The sequence below is a fragment of the Gopherus flavomarginatus genome, chromosome 13 (assembly GCF_025201925.1).
Source record: "Gopherus flavomarginatus isolate rGopFla2 chromosome 13, rGopFla2.mat.asm, whole genome shotgun sequence".
NCBI classification, from domain to species: Eukaryota; Metazoa; Chordata; order Testudines; family Testudinidae; genus Gopherus; species Gopherus flavomarginatus.
In genome coordinates, this window is record NC_066629.1 from 25755113 (window position 1) to 25771016 (window position 15904).

Genomic DNA, 15904 nt, shown 5'->3' on the forward strand with positions numbered 1-15904 from the left:
TCTCAGAGCTGTACTAATAAATCCATACTGGACTACAGAGACCTTCTGACTCAGGACTGCAACTTGACCTGCATCCAGACCTGCAAAATGACAGAGCTTGGACCCGAGTCACAGTGGGACGTGGGCTCTGACCCAACTTCCTAGCAGTATTGCAGGACCTCGGTCCTGAGTGTTTGCTGACCCGACTCAGACTGATGTGTGTGTGTGGATGGAAGTGTGGGATGTGAGTGCAAATCTGAGTGCATGCCCAGGCTTAGTGAGCAGTGTGAACATATCCTAAGTGATTTACCCTTGAATGAATGCAATATGGATTCGTACATACACTTTACCTTTGAGCAAATGGATCCAGTGGCTGCTTGCGTTTTTTTTTTTTAAATACAAAAACTAATTGCATAAGGGGTTGTATGCCCAATAGGAATTTCAAACTAAATTAACTTGCAAAACACAACGTCTTCTCACTAGTTTAGCATTCCAACCTTTCTATATCTATTTAATTAAAGGGCTTGCATAATTTGAACCCAATAGTTAGATTCATTAGACAGAGTGCCTAATTCTGCAACAGTTTTGCTAATGAAACCGTAGAGGGTGCCTGTACGTGGCAAATACAGTATTCACGCACACACGGAGGAAAACCACTCCAATATGATGGCCGAAGTGGATGGAGGCAATCGAATAGCACTCAGCAATGTAGTAGTCCAAGTTTGTTATGCCAGACTGCTGAGGACCTGCAAATATTTCCCCAGTTAAAGAGCTGAAAACAAAAAAAAAAGGGAATATATTCATAAATTTACCATCCTAAAATGGTTAATACACCCACCCCTACCCTACACACGTGCACACTCTTAAAGTTTGTCTGGGACTTTCAATGGATTTGGGTCAGTATGACAGAAGCAGCATTCGTCTCACGGAGCATCAATGTCTCTAAACCTACCTGAGTGAGCCAGTAAGTGCATTCGGAGCCGCAAGCTATCCAAGAATCGTTTCCCACACAACTCACATCCATAAGTCTTCATACCACTGTGCAGCTTCCTAAGGAAAAACAGAGATGGATTAGTCCTCTTGCTTGTTTGGGGGTGAAGGGAAAAAGTTTTTATTTAAAATGTTAACACTGAGACCTTTTGAATATTTCATGAAATCTACACATTACCCATGAATTTTCTCATTAGCTTGGTAGGAACACAAATCACAGACATACTTGTTTTATATAAAGCTAGACAGCCGTAGGGACACAAGTAAAAATGAGACTTCTGCTGGCCAGCAGCAATGAGGAGGCTCACCCAGAATATTCAAAGATCGAGGCCTACTCAGCTACAGAGGCTGCTAGAAGGGAAGTCATTTCTTGAGTGTCCTTTGAGCAAAAGGAAAAGAGAGCTGCTTTAACTGGGGAGCACGTGGGAAGCCTGCTTGAATCTTCTCCCCAAAGCTTGATTTGGTGAAGTTCAGAAAGTTTCAGGTCTTGCATTTTAGGAAGAAGGATCCTCTAGGATCCTTGCCCTAACTCAGGGGTCGCTAACATAGTGACTGCGCGCACTATGGCGCCCGCAGGGGCATCTAAATGTGCCCACGTCCTGGCCGGCGGTCAAGCATCCGCCAAAATGCCACCAAAATTCAGCAGCACTTCGGCGGTGATGCCTCTCGATGACGCCGCTTGATGACGTCGCTTGTCAGTGGCACCATCGAGAGGTGTCGCCGCCAAAATGCCGCCAAAATTCAGCGGCATTTCGGCAGATGCTCGACGGTCGCCATGGTCTTTTGTCTGGCACCCACCAGACGAAAAGGTTGGGGACCACTGCCCTAACTGGTTTGTTTACGAAGCACCTATCCTACCTGCCTTTGTCCAGAAACAGAAACTTTGCAAGAAAACCCCAGTGACACCATGAAGTAATTAAAGCTTAATGAGAAAGATTACTCTTGTGAAATTTCTGGAGAGATTTCAAGTCCCTTTGGTAATAAAGGGATCAGAACTCTTACTAGGATTGCCAACTTTCTAATCGCACAAAGCCGAACACCCTTGCCTCATCCCCTACCCCGCCCCTTCCCCAAGGCCCTGTTCCTTCTCTGAGACTCCGCTCACTCTATCCCTCCTCCCCGTCGCTCACTCTTTCCCGCCCTCATTCACTTGCTCATTTTTACCAGGCTGGGGCAGGAGAGAGCTAATGGGACCAGAAATGAGGGGTTCAGCATGTATGGGTAGGGCTTCCGGGCTGGAGCAGGAGATTTGGGTGTGGGGGAAGGGGTACGGCTTGGAGTGAGGGCTCTGGGGTGGGGCAGGGGATGACAGGCTTGAGGTGCAGGAGTGGGCTCAGAGCTGAGGCAGGGGGTTATGGAACGGGTGTGGGGGTGTGAGGACAGGTCCTGTACTGCACTTACTTTAGGGAGCTCTGTGGAAGTAGCAACATGTCCCTCGGCTCCTAGGCATAGGGGCAGCCAGGCAGCTTTGTGGTGTGCGCGCTGCCCTTACCCACAGGCACCTCCCCCACAGTTCCCATTGGCTGTGATTCCTGGCCAATGGGAGCTGCGGAGCCAGTGCTCAGGGAAGCGCTTGGGCAGTTCACGGAGGCCCTGTGGCCGCCCTTATGCCTGGGGCCTGCAGCGACATGTTGCCGATTCCCAGGAGCTGCGTGGAGCCAAGTGGGAAGCCTGCCAACCCCACGCCAACTGGACTTTTAATGCCAGGGTCCCTTTTCGACTGGGCGTTCTGGTTGAAAACTGGACACTTGGCAACCCTGAAGAGATTAAGAGCTAGAGATGCGCTCATCCCTACAAATACTTCATGAAGAACATCTGTGCTATCCTTTCCATTGAGGGGAAAACGTTACAATACGTACATCGATTATGTGTGTTCATGCATCTCACACCAACTGGAACAAGGGCAGCAACAGACTAGCACTAGCCGAAGCAGCAGAGCTCAGAAGCAGATCAGAACAGTGGCCACTCTCTAAAACAAACACCAGGAACTCCATTGCCCTAATACTGCTAGCTATGGCAGTAGCTGAGTCCATGTTGGGGGACAAGAGATAGGCTGCAAGGTCCCTGCTGAGAAGTGCCACCCAGATGTTGCTGGATGTTTGGAATGCTGATGAAGAGGAACCACAGCTCACTCTTCCGGCTAAATACTGCACACTAAGGACACTCCACAAATCTCCAGGCTAAGTACCAAAGGGAAAGAGGAGGATGGAAAGAATAAATAAAAAAAAATAAAAATCAAACCTCTCTCACTAATGCTTCTCCCAAGAGCAGTACAGATGGGACAGAATCCTTGGTCCCGAGATGAGCATCCTTAACTCCTATTATCTCAGTAGGAGCAAAGAGAGGGTGCTACATCTCTTGCAAGTTCACCCCCAGAAAGAGAACAAAGCTATGTCTGTTCCCAGAATGAAGCAGCAGATGCACGATGCAGAGTTTCTATTTAGTATTTTTACCATTCAATTTTGCTTAAATGTAGTCAACAGGTTTAATGACAAGTGGCACTAAACAACGTTCTCCTTCACTCCTTGCTCAGAATCTGAATAGAAAGGTGGGCATTACAGGGGAAAAAGTAGGGAATATTTAGGGCACTAAAATCCTTACATATATTTCACTTAATTGGATTCCCCTTTGGATTCCTTAATTGGATTCCTGTTGAGCCCAGATTGGAGAGTCTGTGGAGATGGGTAGTGCATCAAGGCAGTGAAGAAAGCATGATCCAGCTCAGAACCCAAACCATTCCTTGCTGGAAGGGTGTTCATTCTTCTTCTTCATAAAGGAATGACCCCATTCAAGAGCAATTCAATAGGTCCCAGTGCACTCTACTAGATTAAGTAATATTTACAGGGCCGCTCAGAGGATTCAGGAGGCCTGGGGCAAAGCAATTTCGGGGCCCCCTTCCATGAAAAAAGTTGCAATATTATAGATTATATTATATTCTCATGGGGGACCCGTGTGGCCGGGGCAAATTGCCCCACTTGTCCCCCCCTCTGGGTGGCCCTGAATATTTCGCCGACACTGCTTGTGAAGATCTGGACAGCAGCGTTGCCTAAGCCAGAAAAAAATTAAGTAATCATTAAAATGCAAGTGATATGTCAAAGGCACATGCTCCCTGGCAGCACACGAATGCACTAAACTCAGAAGTCTATGGACAGTCATGACCCTGACAAGAGACTAAGTATCCTAGCAAACAAGAGCCTTCTTTCCACTCCTCGTCTCATGCTGCTATAGCCACAGAATTTTTTCAAGCACAGTTTTCTATTATTCATTCACCCCCACCCCCAATCCATCTTTTCCTCCACCCTCTTGTAAGGCCAACTATTGCTCAAATCCGAAGTCTCACGCACATTGACATTGCAAGGCAAAGTTCCAAAGTTAACTCATGATCATCTACTGTTGAGCCAACTAAACTCAGGAACATTAAATAGAAAACATGGCAAATGAACTCTCTTTTCTATGTCTACTTCAGAGTGTCAGAGGTTGATAAATGTATTGCTTAGAAGCAGCCCGTGCTTTGTAGTTGACACAAGCATTGAAAAACTACCAAGCCAAGTTTGCTACATTTTCCTAAGAGAGATGCACACCCATTTATTGTGATCTTTTCATACAGATGGAAGTAGAAGAGTCTAACAACAAAAACACATGCAAGTTTCAAAATAAGATCCTATAAAAAGAGGTTTTTGCTGACGTTTTCATCAGATGACACAGTCAAATGACCCACTCAGCTTTCTAATCACATCCACTATTTATCATCACTTCGTTACACGACAAACATGTTTTACTGCATTGGTGCCAAATATAAACTACACACTCTAGATAATATTTAGTCCTGCCATGAGTGCAAGGGACTGGACTAGATGATCTCTCGAGATTCCTTCCAGTCCTTTGATTGTATGAAACAGTTCTGTGCAGAACTGGGCAGGGAATATGTATCCCTGAAAGCAGGGATCCATTGACACTTTTGTTGGCCATCCAGCATCAGAAGACCCTTAAACTCAATGGCTTGGCCCTAGTACCAAGCCACAAATTATGGACAATTAGGAGTCTGGTGGCACCTTAAAGATTAACAGATTTATTTGGGTCTAAGCTTTCATGGGTAAAATACCACTTCTTCAGCTTATGCCCAAATAAATCTGTTAGTCTTTAAGGTGCCACCAGACTCCTCACTGTTTTTGTGGATACAGACTAATGTGGCTACCCCTCTGATACTTCATTATGGACAACTGTTATCTTTACTGAGGATGAAGTTCAACTTTCCTCTAGTCATCCTTTGGCTAAATCCTCCAGCAAACTTTAAACTAAAAGTAACCTGCAGTTAATTTTGTGCTGGTGAAAGAGTAACTGATTGCCATTTCTAGAGACTAGAATTCCATGTCTACCAACAGAACGGACATGCCAGAGGCACCTGCCATGCAAGCTACCCTCCCCAATGTGCAGCTTAACCTGGGCAGACCGGAAGATGTTATTGTAAGTTCAGTGACCCAATTCAGCCCTCAGCCTTTATGTTAAAAACCTCCAGGGACTGGAAAGAAAGCCATCAACTCATTAGGTTAAATGTTATAGGAATGGCTTTTTGGTTTTTGCCATATTTACCAATCTGAATTAAGAAGCCCTAATGGAGGAAGGTTCCATACCCTATTACCAATTTCCTTGGCAACTGGCAACCATTAAAACAGCTTGTGCCATTAAAATTAAGTTGAACAGCAAGTAAAAATAAAGCTGTGACCAGTTAGCCTCTCTTGATTCTGACGAGAGGCTGATAATGGAGCAAACCCATTATAATTATCTTTGTGAGGGGACAATGTACAGTGTAAAAATATGGCTTTGTTGAGAGGTGTTAATTCTGGATCAAATAATGTTTGGTTCTGCTGGTATTTGAGCCTGGATACTAAAGGACTCTTTAGAGAAGTTCTATTTAGAACAGGATCAACAGGAAAATAAACTAATTAACCAATTTACTTTTGAGTGAAAAATATTTAAAATAGTTCCCCTTTAAGGAATTTAGCACCCTGTATCAGTACATTTTTTTTGTCCCAAATGATCTTGAGAATAAACACAAACTCTTCAAACTTCTCAACATTAAAAACACACTAAAATCATGTGCATTGGCTGCATTTGATGATCTTTATTTTAGAATGAATAGTCATTTTTTTGGGAGGCTGTTCTGGTTGACAAGTTTTCTGAACTAGGCTCATAAATGTTCTTCTCCAGAGAAGTCTAAGAAGAACGGCCCTTTTCCCAGATGCCTACCATCTTTTATTCCAGTTGGGACTGAGTTCACAGGAGCCTCTTAGTTAGGTGGCCCTTTTTCAAAATGGCCATTGTTTCCGAAGAGCATAAAGCCAAGCTGCGCTCAGGGAAGATGGTGGCCCCAGACTGCATCAGGTTTTAAAGGTTGAGACAACACATCTTCAGACCATTAGCAATATCACAAAGTAATCTTCTTCTTTAGTGTTCATTTATACAACTTCAATCATTTAAACAAAAATTGCCAGATAAACGTTAAGTTAAACTGGCGTGACGATGAGGATTTATCACTAATTTCCAGGTAAAAAACATTTCACAGGGATGTGGTGATTATCAACCATGTTTTTAATGTCCAGAAAGCACAAGTAAGGCACCAAAACAACTAACTCCATTCTGTCGTGGTAAGAGGAGAAATAAAATGAGGGGAAAAAATCTAGTGTCTCTCTTTAAAAATCAGTAATCTAATCTGGGACCATAAAACACTGTTAGGCACTAATCTTTGCTGTATAATTACTGCACGGTGTTACTATCAGGCAATTTTAAGGACAACGACTAACCCCGGCTGCTGGGGAGGGAAGGCACATGAATCCCAGCCTTCCCTACAACCCATATACAGATGGCAACAAACCACGAAACCTCCAAGTACGGGCAATTCCACATGGCAAACAAACCATTACTACAAAACTGCCACCCCTCCTCCAGACCCTCCCCTTATCTAGAGCTCCACAGTGTCTCCCAGATGCACATGCGCCAATTGTATTCTGCCATTTCTCATGTCCCACAGCTGTACGAGATTCTACCCAATCCCCTCACACGGCGGGTGCTAAGAAGGCACAGTAGACATACACAGTGCAAATGCTGCTTTCAGGGGAAAACCTAAAGATAGCCTGTGCTCAGACTGTCAGGAGCTTGAAACAAAAACACTGTGTCCAATTTAGATCTCTCCCAAGGAGAGACAAACCCTGAAAACACAAACACACATTCTTGCACTCATCTTGAGTCATCACTCAGTCAAGCAGCACTCCCATGTTATAACATCCATTTGAATCCCATGGTCCTTACTGCCATTCACATAAACCCACCACCTCCATTATTATCTTTAAGAGGCACAATGGTTAACTCATCTTGGAGTCAATGGTGAAACTCCCATTGATTTCAGTCCCAACAAGTCTTGCTGCTGCCTTTCCTAACAGAGCTCTGGACTGGGATATGGAGAGTTGGGTTCAATTCCCAGCTCTGCCATAGGATTGTTGGGTGACACTGAGAAAATCACTTCCTCTGTAACTCAGTTTCCCCATCTGTAAAATGGGGATAATGATACTGACCTCCTTTGTACATGCTTTGAGATCTGCAGGTGAAAAACACTATGTAAGAGCTAGGTATTATACCATAGTGGATACACAAGTCACTAACACACAAGCTAGGGCATCTTTACTGCAGAATGAAGGGGAATATTTGTCAAGTTGCCAACAATCTGTTTATCTTAAAAAAACCAAAAAAACCACCTTTGTTTTTTGGCCAACAAAAACTTTTCCTTGCCGATTTCTAGACTGGAATGTCAAGATAAATGGAGCCAAACACATGGTGCCTTGACAGAAAAGAAAAGTATTATCCTGACCAGAGATACCAAGAGTTAAGCCAGGCCCATTGGGAGCAAGGCTGGTTGGGCCAATGTGTGGGACAAGGTGGTGCGTGTGTGTGGTGCATGTGTATGGGGAATGAGGGTATATCGGTAGAGAGAACAGCAGTGGATACACGTCATGAGCATCTGGAGCCTGCAAGCCAGCTATACCCCCTTCCTACCCAGTAAAAGATGTGAAACACACCATCAGGTTTTTCTTTTCTTCTTTTTTTGGTACAAATTTGTATTACGCAGAGCTATTTGACAAGATGTTAATGCTCCGCTGGTATTGCCACATATTATGCTTGCTAGTAATAGAGCTTATTGCTCCATGATTAGTCAATTATTAATTAATAAACATTTCCAAAGGCGTTTACAGCACAAATTTACTTGTTTAATACAGCATTTGATGCTCTCCATAAAGTAAATATATCAATAAAAGGCAAGAAATTTCAATCAGATTTAAAATAATAAAGCAAAACAATAACTAGACAAGTTAAGGAGAGGAAATATAGGCGTTCATTAGATAACTTCTTTTAACCCTTCCACCACCACAGAACCAGGTGCATGGCTTAGATCCATTTGTGCTGATGCATTGTAAGGATGTGGTGAATAAGGCATGCCAGGAGGGCATTTTTACTACACTGAACAGTATCCTACCCTCAAGTGATAAATGATGTGTTTGATCGCGATTTCTGTACAGGGACCAGAACACAGTGTTCCTGAGGTTTTAAAGACAGTTTGGACAACAGCAAACAAAAAATACTTCAATGTGAGGGATCCCGAGATTGCCAGAAAAGCAGATGCTTGCAGCCACGTTGCCTTCTGCTGGAGCCCTGTCAAGGCTCCAGCTAACATGGATGGGCCAAGTCAAGATCTCTCAGTAAACATCAAGGTGATGCAGGGAGTGTGCTGGGGTAGAGGGCCCTGTCCTCTTGGAGTCAGCTCTGAACCAATGCCACAGCACAGTACTGGGGGACACTTGTTATATTTTTAAAGGACCCTCTTGAGTCAGGATGTTACCAAACTGGCTTCCAACCAGAATATTGAGGTTACCACCTTCTACCTACTTTAAAGCCCACTGAGTTTCCATTAGCGGCTGTCTTTTTCACTTCCTGCCTTAATCAACCGCTGCTGCCTTTCCCCTTTGAGGGGGCTTGCACTTCAAGCTCTATGGACGTGTCCCTTTCGCAGAGCTGGATCCTCCAAGATGCAGCATACTCTCGCTCCCAGTGCAATCAGTGGGAAATGAAAGAGCTCAGGGCTTTACCCGAGGGGACCCCACTGATGAGATTGGAGCTAAGTTTACACATCTTGTGATCTACCCCAGAATCTATCACATTCATATTGGAATGGTGCTATATAAAGTTAGACTTTGAGAAACGGGGGGAGGGAGGGTGAACTAAAAAAAACACAAAACAAAAAACATTGTTTCCTGCATTACACAATTGTATTAAAAAACATCAGTTCCATTGTATGTACACAGTCTGCAAGTCAGGCTGGATGTTAGTCAGGCTCTGGAGTAGAGCAATTCGTTCTGGTTCTTGTAACGGTAAGGACAGACAATAGCATTTGAAGCTAACCACAATTCCAGTAAAGCGCTTGCAGATAAGATTTTTCCCTCCCTGCCCCCCGATCCTCTCCCACCAGAAAAAGTGTTAGAACAGGGTGTCAGAAATGACTAAAAACACATTAATCTTACGAGTGCAACAGCTTACATAGAAATCTACATGGCAATCAAACTTCAGCTTTGATATTTCCAGCCGTTACATAATCTGCTCATTGTTTTAAAATGCTCGAGTTCTCGCTAAGTAATTTATTTGAAATATCTTTATCGACAAATTTCACCTGAGCACAAAAAAGTTCTCATTTGGTGTCTACTTATAGGATGATCTTATCGTGCACAATCTTATACAGTCTCTTTCAACAAGGTCTTAAAAGCGCTTTATCTTCTAGGTTCCTGGTAGCAAAATATGATTGAAATGTTCTATTTATGCTCACTGGATTAAGGAGATGTTGCAAAACTGCACAAAAACCTGGCAGATGTAAGCAAGGTATTACAGCCGCTCAGGCTGTTAAGATCTGAGAGAGGAGATCAATACATGTTTCTGCACTTTTACTGAAGCTGTACCTTTAAAATGGAGGGGGGAGGGTGTTAAGAACATTAAAATAGCTCTCTCCTGACCAATATTGTCCAAATTCGGGTACAGAAAGAAAGATAGACTGAACTTTATGATGACAGCTTGATGCTGAAATTAAATTTCAACTCTTCCATTTGTCCTGAGATGTCCTTATAAGCAAATTAAACTAAACAAAGGATATTCAGGGATTAAAACGAACAGCAATCTGGAAAGGTCTCTCTTTCTATACAATCATGCCAGGCTTTTCGATATAGTATCGCTAGTCAATACTTACAGCATGCAAAGTTACTTTACTGTGCAACTTTCAATGAGCACGTCTCAAAATATACAATTTTCTGCTGCAACTGCTGGAGAAACAAAGGCCCCATAATAAATTCCTGCTAAAATCCTAGATTTAGGACACTATAATGGCTCAAAATCCAGCTCTTTTGATTTGGAAGTGATTGTGCTACAATGCAAGAGTATGCGTCAGCCTTGGAATGTGTCCAGAGGTATAGCAAGTGGTGGTGTACAATTAAATTTCCTCTTGGAAATGGGGTTTACTGCAAAGGAGTGAAGAACAGAGGGACACGGATAAGGATTCCGGCCCCAGCTCCAAACACCTTTACATGATCTACTCCAGAATTAAAGCTTCCATTTCCCTCCCTCTTTACCAGCAGGCAGAGGGAGCTGAAGATCTGACCTCAATTCTGTCACATGGATGTAATATCTACAAAAGGGTTAAGTTGGTTGAAAGAGGCTTTAAGAAGTAGCTGGAAAAGACATCATGTGCTCAGGGTATGGCCAGCCAAAGAGAGTTTGGCCTGGTGACATAATAGTTCTAACCTGGCTTTTCATTGGTGGGGCATGCTGTGCCTTCCCTGGTCTCCTGCTAGAGAATTCTGGGGATGACGTTTCTATGAAAGCTTAAAGAAGCTTCTTTCTTCCAGTTCTTTGTAAATGTTTGTTTTCCTGCCTCACCACTGGATTCAATTATTAGTGCTTGAAATATTATAGCCCTCAGAGTTCATCCAAGTCCCAGAGGAACCACATTTCTGAGAACCTCTAAGACAAGAGAACGTCATGGCCTTTCCAGTCTTCCAACATTCCCCACCCTCTGTCCGTGGCCTGCTGGGGACCATCTCTTTTTCTGTGTCTAGGGGTAACCGTTTTATTAGTTCAATACCTTCCAAAGCTGTCTAATGCATTTCAAACTGTGTCAGTGCCACAGTCTGGGTTTTAACTCCCAACAGCAGGACACCCTGCTGAAGATTAGTAGACCAGAAATATCGTGCTACTCCGGCCAATACAATCCATTTACAGGGGCTACAATGTAGCTTTTCCTTTAGCACAGAGAAAAGGGGAAATTTACCAGTTCTGTCCCAAATACAAGTGGGTCACTTGCTGACCATGACAACTGCATACACCCCACCAACAGAGCATCTATGTAACCTCAATCACACTAAACACTGTAAAAGCAGCAAAGACTCCTGTGGCACCTTATAGACTAACAGACGTTTTGGAGCATGAGCTTTCGTGGGTGAATACTCACTTCGTCAGATGCATGCTCCAAAATGTCTGTTAGTCTATAAGGTGCCACAGGAGTCTTCGCTGCTTTTACAGATCCAGACTAACACGGCTACCCCTCTGATACTTGACACTAAACACTATGCACCAGGCTGCTTTTGGGGGGGAGGATCAAGCCAAGTAAATAAAGTGAAGTTGTTGAGAAGACCTCACCATCAGAAAGCACCTGCCCTCATGGGAGAACATTCCAAAGAGGTTTTTAAGTGTGGTTTTCCCTTTAATTATAGTTTACTAAAAATGCACATTTAAATATCAAACCAGCTTGGAGCTAAAGTTTTCAGGTCATCAGATATTACTGAAGAATGTTTTGGTTTTGGAAATAAACTGTCTATTTGCTATTCCAACCTTCCTCAAAGTAAGGAAATGAAAAATCAACATATGACCTTGTTTGTGGAGAGGTAGCACAGAGCTGTGATTATGCAACAATCTTTGTTGGAAGGTCTAAAAGCCAGGAAGCGTACACTACCTTGAGGAGTAGCTATAGATCATTCAAAGCAAACTTGCTGAAGGAGGAGCCCTTCCCTAAGAAAGAACCACAAAGACAGGTTTGCCAACAAGTTCCCTATACTTAAAAAAAAAAAATGCAGCAATATTCCTTTCCCAACAGGCATTGGAAAGAACAAACAAACAAAAGCTGGAATGGAAGTTGGCCCCTTACAAGCTGTAAGTAATTAAAAAGGCCTGTAAATGCCCTGCAAAAAGCACTTCAAAGAGACAGTAATTCCAGCAATGGCTAGTCAAGAGCGTGTGGTGTAAAAATTATGAGTTTTCCCAACAGGGTGCTTTGTGTGAAAAGGACAGGATTGGTGGCAAGCGATTCTGCACCACTCAGGAGATTTTTATGTTCACTTGCGTACAATGGGCATGTGCAGGCATTTATCAATATGTACTTTATCCACGTGTACACAGGAACAGTGTGAGGAAAGGGGAAATAAACTACCAAAGGCTTTCCTCATTACGGGCTTTGTTCCAACTCTGTGGCAGTGAATTCACCATACTTAGGTTCCAGACTAATCCACAAGCTAGCCCATAGAGTCAGGACTAGTTACACACTGACTACCGCGGTAGCTAGGAGGGAGATTTCCAAAAGCTCCTGGGATTTAGGAAGCACAAATCTTACTGTAAAGTTACATAAGTGACACAAAACACGTGATGAACTACCATGCACATTTTTGCATTAGTTATTTCATCATACTGATTTTTTTTTCCTGAAGTTCCTACAGGAGCCTTTTTTTTTTTTTTTTTTTTTTTTTTTAAACTCAGCCTTAACTCTGTTATTTCCCAGTCACACAATAGCTAATCCTTTATCCTTCCAATAATTTATCTCTCTCTCTCCCTCTAAGAGGGGAGATGGGATGTGTGTACAGTCCTAATATGTAAAAATCATAAACAGCAAGCAACTCAAGTCTGCCATAAACAAACCCCTATTCTGTTCAGTTTACAGACCCACTCTAACTCTGCCTGCTTAAAAACATACATAAAAATGTCTTTTACTATTTTTAAATTTAATGAGTTTTCATTCCCTATCTCCACTTAACTCCCCTTCTTTAAACGGGGAAGACAACAGCCTGCCTCCTAACAGAAGTGATAAACTAAACCTGGGGTTAGCTTTCCAAACTGATTGCAACTTTGTGGGAAGCCCTCCCCACTCCCCATCCCAAACCTGCCTTCCCCCTACCATTCCAAACAAGATGTATGGATTTTGGACATTTGATTACTTTTAAGTATATATTTTTCCCTCAAATAGACTGAATACAATGGTTAGGAAATTTGACAGAAAGCTATTCTGAGCCATTTATTGCCTTAATACGCACCTTTGTCCAACAGGCAGTTTTGACAAGAGCGATAAATTCCAAATTTATGTCAACAGAGCATATGTTGAACACCTCATTTCTGAGCTAAAGCGGCGTGCTGCCCCATAAATCACAGTTCTGTTTGAAATGAAAGTAGATTACAGGCCTGTGTTATTGAGCAGTTAGAGCTATAGTCATATAAATCAGAACTTTTAACTCTAGGCGATCCGTTGTGCAATTAACTAAAGGGTACTTTGTCATTTCAAGTCTTGTGCACAGACTTGGCAGGGCACACAGCTACTCGGGAAAGGCAAAAAAAGTTATTGGCTACCAACAGCTTTAACACTGCAGAGTTTTGCTAAACACCAGTTGAACCAGTTAATTCTATGAATTACCATGCTAATAGAAAACCCAAACATTTGCTACACAAATTTGATGTTGCGGATACCCAACCATGCAAGCCCTTTACTGTAGAAAAGCCTCAGTCTCTCTCTCTCTCTCACACACACACACACACACACACACACACACACACACACACACACACACACACACACACACACACACACACACACACACACGATAGACGTATAAACTATCATTTTTCTTTGAGTATAGAACCCCTGGTGCATGTCTCATTTTATGTTCTATACAGTGCCAAGAAACATTATCTGAGCTCAAATAATACATAAGGATAACTTGACATTCACAACAAGGTTAACCACTCACTTCCACTATTGGAGAACAGAAAAAAAAAAGTGCATTGTAAGGATCCCTCACTACAGCATCTCTCATCAAATGGAGATATTTAGGGGCTAATGGAGAAATATCTTCTCTGTTATTTAGATATCAGTTGGTGTAGCAACGGCGTCTGACATTCTGAAAAGAAGAGTTTTATTGTGTTCAGCACTAGCTTTTCCACCATGCCAACTGCCAATGCAGTCACATCACCCGCCAGGTAAGTAGCAGAAATGATTTTCCTATCTGCCTGCTTCACAGTGTTAGTGAAACACCTGTTTCAACACTGCCAGCATCCAATGGGTACCAGCCAAGAACTTTGAAGGGCAATGCCAAGACTGGCTAGCCAAACCTGACCTCTGAAGAATGATCCTGTTTAAGTTTTTGCCTCCATTTTCCCCCCCTTCCAAACTGGTCATGCCTAACAAAAAAAAAAAGTATTGACAACTGTCCAGCTAGGGCAGATGAATTTATTTATCTGGAAACCTTGACAACATCCCTGGCATTCACAGATGTTGACTTCTCAAGATTCAATGTTGGTCTAGCATGGTAGTAGAGTTGTATTACTCTAGTTGGCTTTCACTGTGATAGAGGACAAACTTGCAGAGAAATTCAGTGTAACTAAATAATCTCAACATGCACCACACAGGAATGCTACTTCCTACAGCTATAAAAAGGGATTTCCAGATGTACCAAAACATTGGTACACTCCAAAAATTATGACAGAAGGGTAGATTTTCAAATTCCCAGCTCCCAATGAAAGTCAATGGAAGCAGGGCACCAATCTGCCTTTAAGAGTTACTCAACACCCAGCAGATTTAATTTGTGATGCAAGCCAAAGAAGCACCCAGTACCATCTATTCACTTGTTTCTCTCCTTAGAAGCCACAAACCCTGGAATCCAGTATTTGACTTTGGTCAAAACCAAAGTAAGCTGGGTCAAGACAACTTTTTCTAGGGACAACTACATCTGGGGTAGTTCCATGAATGGGGAGAAGTAAAAAGCACTGGGGAAGGGTGGTGTCAGACATGTTTGGCATAAACCAAAAGAAACCTGACATGATAATGCACGGGCCTTGTCACTTTCTTGCACATCTTGCTTATTCCTTTCTGGGCAATTGCCAACTGGTGACTGCAGCAGGTCTTTATCGCTCTTTCCTCATTGCACGTAAACAATGAAGTAATTTCCATTAATTTACAGACCACGGTTTTCCTTTATAGGCTGGACCCATCAGTAGAGATATCTTACTGTTTAGAATGCTGGAAAATTCATTTCTCACTGAATAAATTACTCATCCAGAGCCAGACGAGTGACTTTTACTAAAACAAAAAATACATAGTTAAGGAACAGCAAAAAGCATCCCTAGAATGACTGATATCCAGATCAATCATTCCTGACATTGCACGCTCAACCAGGCCAAAGGGAAGGGATAGAATTGGCCAGAACGCCACACCCAAGTGCTGCATTTTCTGAGAAAAGGGCACAAACATTAATCCCGATCATTCAAGTGTCAAATTTCTTGTGCAGTGCCTTCCACATACACCATCTCAATAGACACCACTCTGGCTCTCTTTGCTCAGAGCAGAGACTACCCTTTGACAGAAAAGAACTTCATTTGCCTTCCATAAGGCACAACTGAATTCATACACAAAATTGTCACTATGCAAGCCTTTAGGCCCTTCCCACATGAGCTGCAAATATTTGGAAGTGTCACTGGTTAAGAAATTTTCAAGTGTAGTCATAATTTAGTAGCCCCCTGAACATTCAAGTTATAATACTTTACAGAAAGCATACACTTCTTTGCTGGCATGGACAGAGAGATGGAATGCAGA

At 42.8% G+C, this 15904-nt stretch overlaps 1 protein-coding gene across 4 annotated transcripts in view; it reads right to left on the minus strand.

Annotated features, from left to right (window-relative positions):
- ZBTB16 (zinc finger and BTB domain containing 16) overlaps positions 1 to 15904 on the minus strand; it is a 167929-nt gene that overhangs the window by 84551 nt on the left and 67474 nt on the right. For all 4 annotated transcript variants that reach the window (XM_050921807.1, XM_050921808.1, XM_050921805.1 and 1 more), the window contains one exon: positions 932 to 1029. In XM_050921807.1, the coding sequence (XP_050777764.1) occupies positions 932 to 1029 (98 nt within the window). The remainder of the gene's footprint in view (positions 1 to 931; positions 1030 to 15904) is intronic.